Source organism: Triplophysa dalaica, chromosome 24 (genome assembly GCF_015846415.1).
Source record: "Triplophysa dalaica isolate WHDGS20190420 chromosome 24, ASM1584641v1, whole genome shotgun sequence".
Classification (NCBI taxonomy): Eukaryota; Metazoa; Chordata; class Actinopteri; order Cypriniformes; family Nemacheilidae; genus Triplophysa; species Triplophysa dalaica.
In genome coordinates, this window is record NC_079565.1 from 11,943,305 (window position 1) to 11,958,447 (window position 15,143).

Consider the following 15,143-nt stretch of genomic DNA (forward strand, 5'->3'; position numbering starts at 1 on the left):
TAAGAAAAATACACTGAATGAACATCACAATTGAACCAAACTGTTTTCACCATTCAATAAAAGAATATGATATGGCCTATATACAATTATATATGTGTAGCACACGATGATGTGAAAAGAAACATAGACCAATATACAAACATTTGCTCCAGACTTCCAGGCAGTATGACATAGCACTTTTGTGGAAATGCCTGAGGGCTTGCTAAAAATACACTGATATGATGCCCCTCTCTCTACGTCTCATCCCATCTCTCTTCTCTTGCTCTTAAAGTGCAGAAACAGATCTCACATTCAGCAAACCCATCTCTGAATCCTCCCATATGGTGCTTTTCCACAGGCATTCTGGCCACCTGGCTTTCCTACACAGCGTTTGTCACTCCATCATATTATCATCCGATCGCATCAGTAGGACTAATCTAATGGAAAGCCCATCAGAGACTGCAGACCTGCATCATCATTCAGCTTGCATGTTCAACATCAATTTGATGAAAGCATATAAGATAACCACCAAAAGTACTTTGAGAGTTGATCAAACTACTAACAAATGATCAAACCCATACGTGGGATGTATCCTGTTAGCTTTCAACAAAACACTTCAGGAGGTTTCTAAGGAACTTTTCAGACATCTGCAATAAAACAAAAATGTGCACACTTTTTCTTCAGCAAGGAAAGATGCTTCGATAATCACTTTCATGATTTACGAGAGAGTTGGAGTTCATCGAAATACAAGCAGGAGCTCAATTCAATCAAGCGAGTGCACGCTGAATGGATGCAAGTAGAGAAGTGTCTCATAGCGGCTTGATCCGCCGTTAGATAAGATGCCTTTTCTGTTCAATGATCTGTGCTTGTGAAAAAGACTAACAATGGACTATCCCACATTAAAAGCGAAGTGCTTATCTTCCAATCAATATCTTTCATTGCCTCAGTATTTCTCTCTTGCTCAAATTCAATAACAGCATTGATTCGTGATCATGCTAATCGTGATAAACACAGTAAGTGACTACACATTTTGTCTCTTTCACTGTTGTTTTGTTAATCAGATCTTTGTGGTTTTGGACAGATTCTCCATATTTAACATTGGAGATACTAAGTGCACAAAAAACACAATTTATTTAAAACTGTCTTACGTGGAAGGTGTATCTTAGAGAAACATAACCGTTCCAAACTATTCTAAAGTACCTATTCAGACAGCACTTTAAGCACAAACTTCGAAATAAAGAATTTTGTAAAAGTTAGACAGCATAAAACATTAATTCAGTTCAATTTAGTTTCACATGTATCTGTGAGGAACAGGCAATTCCAGAATGCACGGCAACAGGCTCCAGCCCAAATCCACATAAGAGTAGAAAATTCGAGAGGAAAGTTCAATCCAATTATTCTTATTTCACTCAATACTAAAGTATAATGGTTTTGTCTGATAAAAAATTGACTAATTTATTCAATATTTATGTGTGCTGAGTATTTATAGGACAATGCTAATGGCAGAGTCTCTCTGGTCCATTAAGCCCCATCTTCTTCATACAGACAAAAGTACTGGGTGTTCTAGCACGCAGTATTGTGTTTTTATCATCAGCTAAAGCATTGTGTTAACAAAGGAGGAGTACGATTCTCAGCAAGGTCACACATACATATTAAAAGATATTTCTGGAAATTTAAATCGTCTTCAATGTTGTTTGTGGTGGACTTGCTACAGTTTAAATCCGTTATAACGATTAAACTTGGCTCAGTGATATCGAACTGTAATTCGGTCAACAGATCTGGAACTACTTTAAAGGTGTGCCTTTGACTGAAAAATATTGCACACCGGAAGAACCTTCATCAGCCAATCAGAACCAAGCATTCCACAGCCCCGTGGTATAATTTGATATATAGCATGATACCAAAATCAATATACCAATAGAGTAACAAAAATTCACCATGCTTAAACTACATGGTATTGTAACAATTGTTTTTACTTTTTTTAATCGGTAGTATAAGTAACAGGGATGTAATAATAAAATCTAAATCTTACCGTACGGTAATACCTCGATATAAAGTCCACGAGACTATATATTTGGCAATATTTAAAATGGCAAATGATTTAAAATGAAAAATTATGACTTGGAAACGTGCCTCAAGCATCCTCTTTTCTATAAATGTCGCTTAGAGGTATGAGTTATAGTATGAAATGGGTCAAATGACCCAAAAATCCCTTTAATACAATAAAATCATTGCACCAGATGGACCTTGACAAAGGTTACATCTATCATTTTTTCTAACGTTCTCTGTTCGGCCCAGAAGATCTCTGGTTTCATACAGTCATGTGACCACGATAATATTGAGACAATAACACGATATCGATAATATTGTTTCATGCCTAATTGGTAATAAAACTGTGGTTATACAAATGGTAATGTATTTGACAAAAAATATATAATTAATAAAATCATTGAAAGATTTTCCAAAGCGATGTTTGTAATGCTCCAAAGTACATTTAAAAACCATACTGGTGTTGTAACATCTTCACCGCTGTCTGAGAAACTGTTACAGGTGTCATGGTTCAAATACCACGGTACTTTGTTTTACATACTGTAGCTTATAATGGCCCAGGTACACAGTTAGCATAACTGTTCACAATACAATGCATTTATACCGGATGAAATTCATCATACTATCAAATCTAATCTGAGGCTAATTATGGATCTACTTGATTATCATAAAAGTGATTAAGATATTATTAGCATGCATGAATTAGCCTTTTAAATCACGGCACACATTATAAGAGAAGAACAAAGAAACTCTTATCTTAGAGCAAACATTAGAAGCAAGATTATAAGAAAAAAAGCTTTAATGTTGGCAAATTTGCTTTCGCTTGGGTCCCCCCCCCTCTATAGTCAACCATCCATAAAATATACATCCAGACATGTTTTCTTATCTATTCTATTTTTGTACAGTACATGTTGATAACCGCTGCTTATCAGAATGATGTGAAATGGCTTAAATCTTCGGATTTTATTCATGTACATTGTTTTCATTCAGCAGATGCTTTTATCCAGACTGACTTACAATGCAGTCATACTGTATGTTTTATCAGGCAACCTGTGACCCTGGCATTAAGCATTATGCTTTACCAATTCATCTATAGGAAAGATAAGCCACTTCGTTGAGCAATTCAGTGTCGCTCCCAAGGGTGCACTTTTTTCCATCCAACGTCAAGGGCAGTAATAGGTGAAATACTTACAGGCCACTACAATGGATGAATAATGCAAAGAAATGCTAAGTCATATCTCGTCCTTCGTACACACAGGCCAATGTGAGCAGTCGAAAAGACTAGTTTGACTTGACTGCACATGTGGTTTTTGGAAAGGGTGCACGAAGATGGTTAAAAATGGGCTTGTGGTATATTTCTGGCAAACTTCATACTGCTCTTCAACAGTTTTTTGAGAAACAGCTGAGCTAACGCTGACACTTAAAAGAAACAACAGTGAACTGACAACAAAAATCTGGCAATCAAGATGTATCAACCCGTAACCGTACTTGCATGAACTGTGAAATAATATTCCTAAAAATATACAGACCTGCCCAGAAAATATGTAAAAGGTGAGACAGTTGCTACTATCTATATACTCAAACTAAGATTTACGAAATGGGGTCGGATAAGTTTATGCGTAATTAAATATACAATAAAAGAGAATGCTATAGATCACTTTACAGCCGCACATATGGAAACAAACTCACTGCTAATTCCAAGAGAACCATTTCACACCGTTATTAATGATGCAGAGCATCAAATTAAAATGATTTGTTGGCTTTAACAGGCTTTTTAGAAAAACACAATATGTTAATCGACCGATTTTACTCAGCTTATTGAAAGCGGAAAAAGGTGTTTCTATCTTAGAAGCAAAAGTGCAATTCTTTAGTATGATATTTAAAATCACAGCGGTCGCGTGGCTCTAAATGATGCCGGCTCTTTGAGCGAAGCAGAGAGAGGAAATCATTAAATGCCCCATCAGATAAAGGGCAGCAATTTCCTCTAATTACCAGCCCAATCAGTACCATCAGGGGTAAAATGACTGAATCAATAGACATGAGTGTGGGCGGTTTGTTTACAAAGACCGAATAGAGGCTCTTGATTGGACAATGACACAGGAAGAAGAGAATAGACTCTGGAGACGGCAATAGACGTTACTCAGTATCTTATTGTCAGCTTTGCAAAGCTTTTGTTTGGATGATGAATCCTTTGTCACCAATGAGTTGATGTGTGTCAAGACACACATTCTTGTGCTTGTGAATCTAGGAAAAAATATGAACAAGCTGCACAATGCAACCATAGCTCACAATACAACTTCCCACTTTGTTAGCTTTGTTTTTGAACGTTGTATGATGTAATTAGTGGTGTTCTGAAAAAGCATCAGTATTATTGTTGTGGATACTTATTATTCTGCTGCTTCTTCTTCTTCTTCTTTTATGTGAAAATTTCAGCACACTTCTTGTACCGCAGCTTTTGATGTAGGCCCACAGATGAGGGCTCAAAACGACCGGCCTATACGGGAATGGTGTGCTATGACTTTTACAAGCAATTGGGAGGAGCAGATGCCCCTGTCTTTGATAGGGGGGCAAAAAAACACCATAAACATCCAATTGACTTAACATGGCATCCAACTTTAATGGGTCGTAGCTCCGAGCGAGAATTTCATGAGGGTTACAACATTTGAGGAGCCTATCAGCCTCTGTAAGAACATACATCATATTAGGGTGTAAGCTGTACCCCTGGGGTGTAAGAGCCCCCAAAAGTTCCCCATTGATTTAACATGGGGCAGGAAACATGCCCATATAAGCCTTCACAACTGTCATAACTGTCCCGTGTTGAATATCTTCGCAGTACAACCACTTAGAGACAAGGGGGTGGGCTTATTTGACTCCAATTTGCAACCAATGAGTATCACATGGTCATCATGACGCGATGATGCCATGTCCCTAGCAACCATTTACAGCAACCTAGCAACCGTTCCCATAGACTCCCATTATAAAAGAACCAGGTGGATATCTCTGCAGCACAGTGTCGTAGAGACAAGGGGGTGGGCTCATTTGACTCAGACAACCAATCAGCCTTTTAAGATCATCTTGAAGCTATGAAGCCACACCCATAGCAACCCTTTTTAGCAACCGCTCCCATAGACTCCCATTATAAAAGTCCCAGGTAGATATCTCTGCAGCACAGTGTCGTAGAGACAAGGGGAGTGGCTGTATTGACATAGGCAACCAATCAGTATCCAAGGAACTTCATTACGTTACGAAGCCACGCCCATAGCAACCAAACAGGTTAGCCTAGCAACTATTTAGCAATACCTATATCTTTGCATGGGAACATCGTAGAGACATAGGGGATGGTTCTTTTCACTCATAGCTGAGAGTATCTTTACTGGCAGATGCTAAGCCACGCCCCCTAGCAACCAAATATGTTAACCTAGCAACCGTTTAGCAATACCTATTTCTCTGCGTCAGAACATCGTAGAGACTCAGGGGTTGATTCATTTCACTCATAGCATTTAGTATCATCAACTGGCATATGCTAAGCCACACCCATAGCAACCAAACAGGTTAGCCTAGCAACCGTTTAGCAATACCTATATCTAAGCATCAGAACATTGTAGAGACATGGCGATTGGATAAACTCTTTCCAGCCTTCATGTGTCACCACCCTAGTGAGTGCACAGTTCTATGGTTTGCCACGAAGCACCACTCACATTTTCTTCAGAAAATGTACATTTCTAGTTATGTTTGTTATTTGCAGCAATTATAAACATTAGTCCATTTGTAAGCTAAACAATGGTATGAAAGTGGGAAGAAAAAAAGCAGTTTCCTGATCGAGAAATGTGTGTGAGTAAGCAGTGTTTAGAGTAAGTCGTGATTCGCTGATTCGTGTCACAGCTGCTGTCTGGTGCACATTTAAATGTTGTCATTTATGTACTCACTGCATAGACTTCGATGTCTGGGATCTGAATTTCGTAAACTCCCCGGGTGCAGTCCACTCAGTCCCCAGCTGAAACACACAATAAATATATAGTTATTTTATTTTTATTTTTTTATTTCAAGTATTAGAAAAAGTTAAAGCTTTTTAACTTGTTGGAAGTGTGCTAGATCTGATAAACGCCTATGATCTGTTTTTGTGAAATACACATTTGTAAATTATCATATTGTTTTAGGTATGCATGGTAATTTATAAAAAAAGTTTTAGAGGGATATAGCCTAAAAACAGTAAATACTTTAGAGGAACAAAAATTTCAGGTTCAGGTGCAAACCTCACAGAGTCGGGTACAAAAGCATTGGACCATTTGGGTAACACAATTATAACTACTACTACTACCAATAATAATGAATAGTCAATAATAAAATAATATTTCATAATAATGATAGTCATAATAATAAAAATGTTGTTTCATAATAACTATTTTTTTAATTGTAATTTTAATTATTACAATTTAGCTTTTAGGCATTAAATGCAGTTCAAAGTTCTTTACATAATCCACAAAAAAACACACAGTAAATATAAAACAGGAAATAAAAATACACCAAACATAGAAGATAAAAAAGATGAAATACATAAGATACAGTATTAAATGCTAAAACATATTTAAGAAAACTAAAATGTAAAAATGATGTATTTTCATCTGTAACACATCTTTAAAATACAATAATTTAGAATTCAGTTTATTATACAAATATAATAATTCAAAGTTAACGAGTTAAACACAGCGTCAAAAGACACATTTTCGCTTTCTTTTCACTAGCTGTAGTAGTGAGTGTACCAGCATCCCTAATATCACATGGTAGGGTCTTTCACATCTTTGGATCATCATTTACAAATAATATATCTATTAATATATATAAGTTATATATCTACTCCATCTGTAATATAATTACAGGCATCAGATAAATGACTTGTGTGGTAAATTTATGCTGAAATGCATTGTGGTTCATGAAATGCTTACTATAGAATGCATCAGTACAATGCAAAATCTAGTGAGTTGTCTCACTGTCTAGTATGGGTTATATCTCCCTTTGAAGACAGCACACATGGCTGATTAGAAGCCTCATAAGTTTCGCAACACTCCCTTAACCACTTAAATAGTTATTTTTACATTTTGCGCACGTGAGATTCGACTAACAGACCGTTTTATTCAAAGAGTTGTTGTTGGTATGTTGCCAAGCTAAGACGCTGAAAATATATAAGTCTATGGACAATTTCACGCATTTTCAGCATTTATTTTGCTTATTCAAGTAAGACATTAGCTTAGCAAAATGCTTATGCCAAACTCTATGCACTATTCATGTGAGCGGCATTATTTGAGTTGCAGTTTAAACTTTTTCTTTAAATCCCAAACTTCCCCAACCTGACCTACAGGGCCAGGTTCTTCAAATAAAATCTTCAGCGCTCCATCCCAGCATGCCTGTCTTTAATTGTCACGTGCAGCGTCTCTCTCACTCTCAAAGCCGCCGTGCACATCACACATCGCTGCAATGAATCATAATGCCTCGTGGATCCCTGTTGCTCTCAAAGACGTCTTTCATTTTTCACACACCGGAGTCTCAAAGATGCCCTCCACTCTAATTCACCCACACATGCTCCTTGTTTCACAAAAAAAAGTGTGTTTACTTTCACACACACCTTGCCTGACCATCAGGTGTGACACCATGTGACTCGGCCAATGCTAATTACCTCGTTGCCAAACGCAACTCGGTCTCTTGTGGGGGTTGAGAACAAAGATGCGCTGTGTACTTGTGTGTGTGTGGCTCGGCATTTGCCTCCAGTGGCTACAGTACATTTCCACTTGAATGATAGTTTGGGGAAAAGTTTAGAGTATGAGGAAATGTTTGCTCCGTGCATGCTTCGACGCAGTTCGGCACAATAAATATCGAGGCTTGTTAAGGAAAACTTGCTAAGAAAAAGATGTATCAAACGAGACAAGAGGTGTTAAAAATAAGCCCAAGGAGAGACGCAGTCGGTTATTCCACTGAAATTTCCCCACTGAAGCTGTGCAAGGAAACACATTAGTGATATGATATAGAGAAAAATATTTTTATTTATATGTATGACTCATTTTTCTGCATGAACTCCACTGAACATCTAACAGTTGGGCAGAAAATAGTGCGAACTACATATTAGCAATATGTTTTATAGGTAAAGGTGAATGTGTAATTTTGCAATTTATGGCATCAACAACAGAATTACAAAATTGTGTAAAATTGCACATTTAAGACTTGAAATTAGCATCACTTTCGGCTAGCATGAAACTAGCACTCTTGTAAAATGTTCTAACATGTTGATAGTCCAGCTTTCATTTTAAGTTAAATGAAGTTCGTTTTACAATAAGCGAATAACAAAAGGTAGTAAACATTTCTTAAAAATATATTTCACATTATATTCAGCATGGTAAATGTTTTTACGAACACAATGAGTGTTTCAGCTACAAATAAACTAAAAAAACACCTTAAATAATTTGGTAAATTGTAATGGTTCTACACTCAAAAAGTTATATGTTGGACTTTTTATGTCCACAGGTTCCACAAAACTGGATTATGTTTAATTTAAGCAACATTTACTATTTCAGTAAACTTAAGACACTACATTAAGTTAACGCAATCTTGTTTAGTCGAATCATCTAGTATTTGCTTTAAATCATTACTTTGATCAAATTTGATTGTGCTAAAATGTGTATTTCACACTAAATAAAAAAATGCATTCAAGATTATTATTTTTGAACAAGAATGATCAGACAAAACTTTCATTTATCTTCTTTCATCTATCTTCAATAAGAAGATATTGAGTTGAGAGAGCTCAACAATAAATCAAATTTAAAAGTGTAACCCCCCCTTTCCCTAAACAACGGCAACGCTTTTCTTAACAACGGTAACCACAAAGTTTAAAAATATAACAAACTCTTTGCTAACTCTCTAAATTCCTAAGATAAAAAAACATTAAACACTAACAAGTGTTTTTTTAACTGAAAAACACATACAATAACAGTTATTTAAGAAAATGCAGTCATATGCAAAGAATGCTGGGAAATATAAGTCCTCTGCCCAGCTGTAACAAGTTTCTGTTAACACAACACAAATCCTTTTAGTAGTCACAACATAAGTGGATAAAGTTGAATAATTAAACATATAAAATCATGTTGTGTCCAAATTTACCAAAAAATGTGTTGATTTAACTTAAGTAAGGTAGGTTGGACAAGCATCAAAATTCGTTATTTAAAAGAATGTTGTAAAAATGGACAGTGACTAAAATGAATCAACTTCAAAAAATACTTTTTATCATATAAACCATTTTACCATGCTACATGAGACACAAGCTTTTTTCTTAAATAAAGTTTCTTTAAAAATGTGATATAGAGTATAAGCGGTTATCAACAGCCACAATGCCGGCACATTTAGCAACAGTTTGTCATTAGAATATTACTGCTACGAACAATCAGATAACTTTATTCGTCTGTAAGAGAAGAGATATAATATTTCTCTATGATAGATGGCAAAGGTTACTATTTTTCCTCTTCTGTATACAATTCAGACTATTCTGAGACACGTGAACTTTCCTTGAACACAGAATTACATTGAAGAAACTCATTTCGGTTATCTTTGACCCTGGAGAATGGAAAGGGGGCAAACAGAAAATAAAGGACGAGTAGAGTCATAGAGCTATTATAGTGAAGAAATATACTGCATTCTTATGTCTTTTTTGGGTCAGCTTTTTTGTTCCCACTTCATTCTGTATTTGTCAAGTAGACAGCTCAGAATTGAAAGAAATCTTAACTTTAGCTTGCTTGCTTGTAGTACTGTCATGAGATTTTTCTAGCCAAACTTAATGTCTATATGCAATAACATTCTTTTATTACTCTTGGTTGGATTTCCCCACCTACATGTGACTGGAAAGGTCTGTCGGGATCGTACTCAGGAAGTCACTTGGAATTCCGGACAAGCTGTGAATCCTCACAGACAAATAGACGCCTCAGTGCCTCTTTGTTTCAATCGATCACGCGTCTCAGTGCCAGGATATCGAGTCCTTGGCGAGTCAAGCCCTTTCTCAGCCAGACGTAATCGATACTCTAGTAAACCTCAAAGTCCCCAAACACGCTCGTAGGTATCTGACCGAGGTGCTAATTGTGTTTTACAAAGCCAATGCGCTTATACGGATCTACGGATAAACAGATCTAAGGAAAAACACATCTGGGGAATAAACATAAATGAAATCCAGTAGCAGTAAGGCTCTCTGTGTGAGGAAATTGACACCCCTGCCCACAATAAAACCTATAAAGCTGAAATCACTCATTAAATGAGAGCATTTTTAGCTTATATTTTTTGGTATACTTGGTCAAGTATAAAATAAAGTTTATTCGAGTATGTCATTTGCTTAGCAAAATGCCAATGTCAAACTTTGTGCAATTCCTGTAATTACTTTCGGCACCAACTGAATTTAAATTTAGGGACTGGACTTTCCATTTCAGATGGAGGGACTTATCGGACACAATTATTTCCTCTCATGGCAGAGAAATTACAAAAAACATTACAAACAAAAAAAATGTCATATAGAATTAAAAGGGTCCTATTTGAGCTATTTTTCAAAGTAATTATTATGTTTATATTATGATTGGATTATAAAAAAATCCTTTATATATTACATATTTGACATATTAGCAGTTAGCTAAAGCCCTGATGCCGGCACATTGTGCAACAGTTTGTCATTAGAATGTCACTGCTATGAATAATCTGGTAACTTTATTCGTCTGTAAGAGAAGAGATATGATATTTCTGTATGATTGTTATGACGTTGAGAAAGCCTATGCATCTGAATTTTGTTTTGTTTGTATTTGCTCATCCACCAAGACATTTTTATGTTCCAGGTGGGTGTCGACTCCTTTAACCAGTTGGTGATGATGATTGGCCTGGATATGCACCTTCCACGGATATCAGGACCGCCCCGAACACTCGTCCATGGCCTTGATGACATTGTGCAATCGTGTCAGGTGTCTTCACGCTTTGTGTAACTCTAGTTACATTCGTGATTTGCTTTCGTTCTTAAATTTTGATTTGTGAGATTGTTCGTACTTTCAACTTCCTGAGATTACACCACGTTGTCCCAGAGAGTCATTTTTGTGTTAAAGCTTTAGAGTGTTTTTTATAGTAACTTGAATCCACAATCTTTTGTATAAGAGCATCACTTGTTTTATGATTTGGATTTTAAGATTGTTGTATATACACTCTTTAACTTTAAAAATATTTGTATCTTAAATTATTGTACATATTTTTGCCAAACTCAACAGAGGTAGGGGGTCAGACGCCATTTTGTTTACATGTCTTTTACACTTTGTTAATGATTAAGGGAGACAGTTAAGTTGATTTGTAATTTTGTTATCTTCCTTTCTGTCACACATACACTCACCTAAGGGTTATTTAGGAACACCATACTAATACTGTGTTTGACCCCCTTTCGCCTTCAGAACTGCCTTAATTATATGTGGCATTGATTCAACAAGGTGCTGAAAGCATTCTTTAGAAATGTTGGCCCATATTGATAGGATATCATATTGCAGTTGATGGAGATTTGTGGGATGCACGAAGCTCCCGTTCCCCCACATCCCAAAGATGCTCTATTGTGTTGAGAACTGGTGACTGTGGGGGCCATTTTACTACAGTGAACTCATTGTAATCTTCAAGAGACCAATTTGAAATGATTCGAGCTTTGTGACATGGTGCATTATCCTCCTGGAATTAGCCATCAGAGGATGGGTACATGGTGGTCATAAAGGGATGGACATGGTCAGAAACAATGCTCTGGTAGGCCGTGGCATTTAAACGATGCCCAATTGGCACTAAGGGCCCTAAAGTGAGCCAAGAAAACATCCCCCACACCATTACATCACCACCATAATTGCATTAATAAGAAATCGAACAGGTGTTCCTAATAATCCTTTAGGTGGGTGTATATCTGATCCTCCTTCGCATCACCAGAGATCATCATCTCCAGAGTTTTAATGGACTTCATATCCCATAATGCTTTGCCCATACTGATTACGGTAGCACCTGTTCCTCATTCCACAAGACTATATAATCTAAACTCACGTTTATCTAGTCTTGTTTGTTTATACCTACATTTTGCCCGTCTTGACCTTCTGCCTGTTCCTGTTCAGGAGTTCTGCCTTGCTCATGATATACCTGTTTGCCTCTTTTTTGACATCTTTTGTAGTTGTATGTTCCAATAAACTGCAAATGGATCCACAACCGTTTAGCTCTGGGGAACACTTTCAGTCTAAAAAGGTTATTTAGGTTCTAAAAGTAGATTTTGTAAAAAAAATTGGCCTTGTCTAACCCTGAAGAGATTCCCTGTATTTAATACAATTCTTTATTTGGCAAAACTCTCTGTGTCGACAAAGAACCTTTTTTCTGTTACGACTTACTCCTAGAGGTTGTAACAATGAAAGATGGCTAAGGCTAGTCTTCTTCCTCTTCTGTATACTTTTCAGACTATTTTGAGTAGTGGTGGGCGCGTTAAAAAAAATGTCGCCGTTAATCTATTCTCAAAGTTGGGTTGGGAGCTGGGTCTATACTACGCAAGCTATGATGACTTTCACCTTGATATTTTAGCGCGGATGTATACCAGCTTAACTGCACTGTACCGGGCGAGAACGAGATTTTTCAACTCGCGTGATTCGCGTCATTCGCGGAAGCAGAAGCCGCCTCATCATCTCATAACCAGGGCTTCATTCGCGCGATTCGCGCAGCAAGTAGGTCTATTGGCTCTTTGCATTAACATATAAATCACTCGCGCTTGACACGCCATTCGCGTTTGGTCTGAACACAACATAACGTTACTGTGAAATTACCGCATCAAACGTGACATGCTAACATGGATGCAGCTATGAAGCCGCCGGGTTTGCTTCAGGGAATATTAATTTTTAAGAAGCTTCACAATAGAAACATCGACAAGACTAAGGTTGTTTGCACCTTGTGCAATGCGGAATTGGTTTAAAAAAAACACTTTCTCTCAACAGGTAGTGGTCTAGCTTTAGTTGAAACCAGTAACTTTGTATTGAGATCTAATGTATTATGGCTCCTCTATGACATATCGCTTGTTGCTCCCTCAATCTTTGTAAGTCGCTTTGGATAAAAGCGTCTGCTAAATGACTAAATGTAAATGTACTGTAGGAGCTCTTCCAGTCTCAAGTACCACCTAAACGGAAATCATCCCTTAGCTAATGCGGAAGTAAACACAAGTTCATCTTATTGAACATAATTTAATTTTCATCACCAATTATCATAGTAGAACAGCTTTCTCAAGCAGTTTGTGATGCATTTTGGAAACAGGAGATGAGCCCCTGGTCTAATGCGCCACCTGGCTTGAGAAACCCGTTCTCAAAGACTTACTTTTAGTCATTATTTGGGTAGCACACATATTCTGAATGCCTTCGGCAGAATTCAAATGAGCCATTTTAATCTAGATTAATCTAGATTAATTTGGAATTAATCTAGATTAATCTAGATTAAAAAATTAATCTATGCCCACCACTAATTTTGAGACATGTGAAACTTTCCTCGAACATAGAATTACATTGAAGAAACTCATTTCTTCTATCTGTGACCCTAGAGCCCTGAATATTACGAACATTTGTAAAAATGTCACATGTAAAAATTAAGACTTAAACGGGTCCTATTTTAGCAATTTTTTAAATAATTAATTTTATTATGTTTTATATAATACATATTTTACCTACGTTTTACACAATCATCTCAATTCTCAGAAAACAGGCTGTTGAGATCCTGGTTCTGTCCCGCCCCACTTTTCTTATGTCCGAGATCAGCCAAAGCGCTCCCACTGCACTAATGAATATTTATTGTGAAATAATAATTTCTGGACAAAAAAATTATGTGTACTGTCGGCCAAAAACAATAAGAAGGTCTGCAATATGTATTTGAAGTATAAATTTAGGATGTGAAAGTGACTCGGAATAAAGTAAACAAACAGAAAAGCGCCATTGCTTTCTGACACGTTTAGGCACGAGTGAAACTGTGATTATGACCATAAAGATTCAAATGTTCCTTCGATAAAATTCTGACAGTGTTGATGAGATGCAGTACTTCTGCGATCATATGACAGTCTATGAGGTAAAACTTCGGACAATTCTTCATGTATGAGTCTGTTTTAAGAAGTCTTTATTGTTGTTCCCTATGACAGCTAAGATTCCACACCGACATGACTTTTAGCTGAGATCATTTTCACACAGTGTGACGGCCAGCAACAATCACGAAGGAGTTTAAAAACCACTGAGCATGCAGCCTGTTAAACTCTATGGTTTAATTGTCGGACAAAATGGTGAACAGCAATATGGGGCGCATAATATCGGCATATTGTTTGGTCAGGTCCTCTGTCAATCAAACTTCAGGCAAAGGGTCAATTACCCAATCCGTTTTCCAGGAGGCAGGGTCAATGGACATTTAGGAATTTTTGATGTCACTAACCCAGAAAAAGTATGTTGTTGTCCCAATTCATTGTAGTCTTTAAAAAGTGATTTATCATAAAGAAAATATCTTAATTTTCTGTGACCGATGAGTGTTGTGACGCGATGTGTTTATGCTCAAACAGCTATACTTCTCACTAACTACATTTAAAGAAGTGATATTCCATTAGACCACCCCTTTAAATTGTTCAGAAAAGATTATTGTATACAATAAAAAACAAGCATAACACGTACTCCATACTCAGTGGCGCAAAAATGGGGTATGCAGTATATGCGGTGCATATGGGCGCCTCATAAGCAAACATATAACGAAAAAGTCATTATCTAAAACGTTATAGTTTCACTTTTGACTAGCATTTTAAATGAGTCCAATAAATATGTATTTCATTTAATCAAGTTATTTTGTCAACCAATCACTCTGTGACAGTCATATGACCAAATGGATCGAGCAAAGAAACTTTGAACAGAACATGAAAAACAAGTAAATTGACAATTAAAAACAATGTCCAAGTGGATAAATATTGATTATCATTTCATCTCTGTAAATCTTTAATTTATTTAATGTTGCTTGAGAGGTAGTTCATATAACAAAACAGTATTAGTTCACCTCTAGATCTTTGGCGCTTGTAAAATAAATCTATGTTTGTGAAG

General features: G+C 36.6%; 1 protein-coding gene across 2 annotated transcripts in view; it reads right to left on the reverse strand.

The window, feature by feature from the left end:
- Positions 1-15,143, reverse strand: part of b4galnt4a (beta-1,4-N-acetyl-galactosaminyl transferase 4a) — a 148,788-nt gene that overhangs the window by 43,025 nt on the left and 90,620 nt on the right. For both annotated transcript variants that reach the window (XM_056739944.1, XM_056739943.1), the window contains exon 7: positions 5,955-6,022. In XM_056739944.1, coding sequence (XP_056595922.1) covers positions 5,955-6,022 — 68 coding nt within the window. The remainder of the gene's footprint in view (positions 1-5,954; positions 6,023-15,143) is intronic.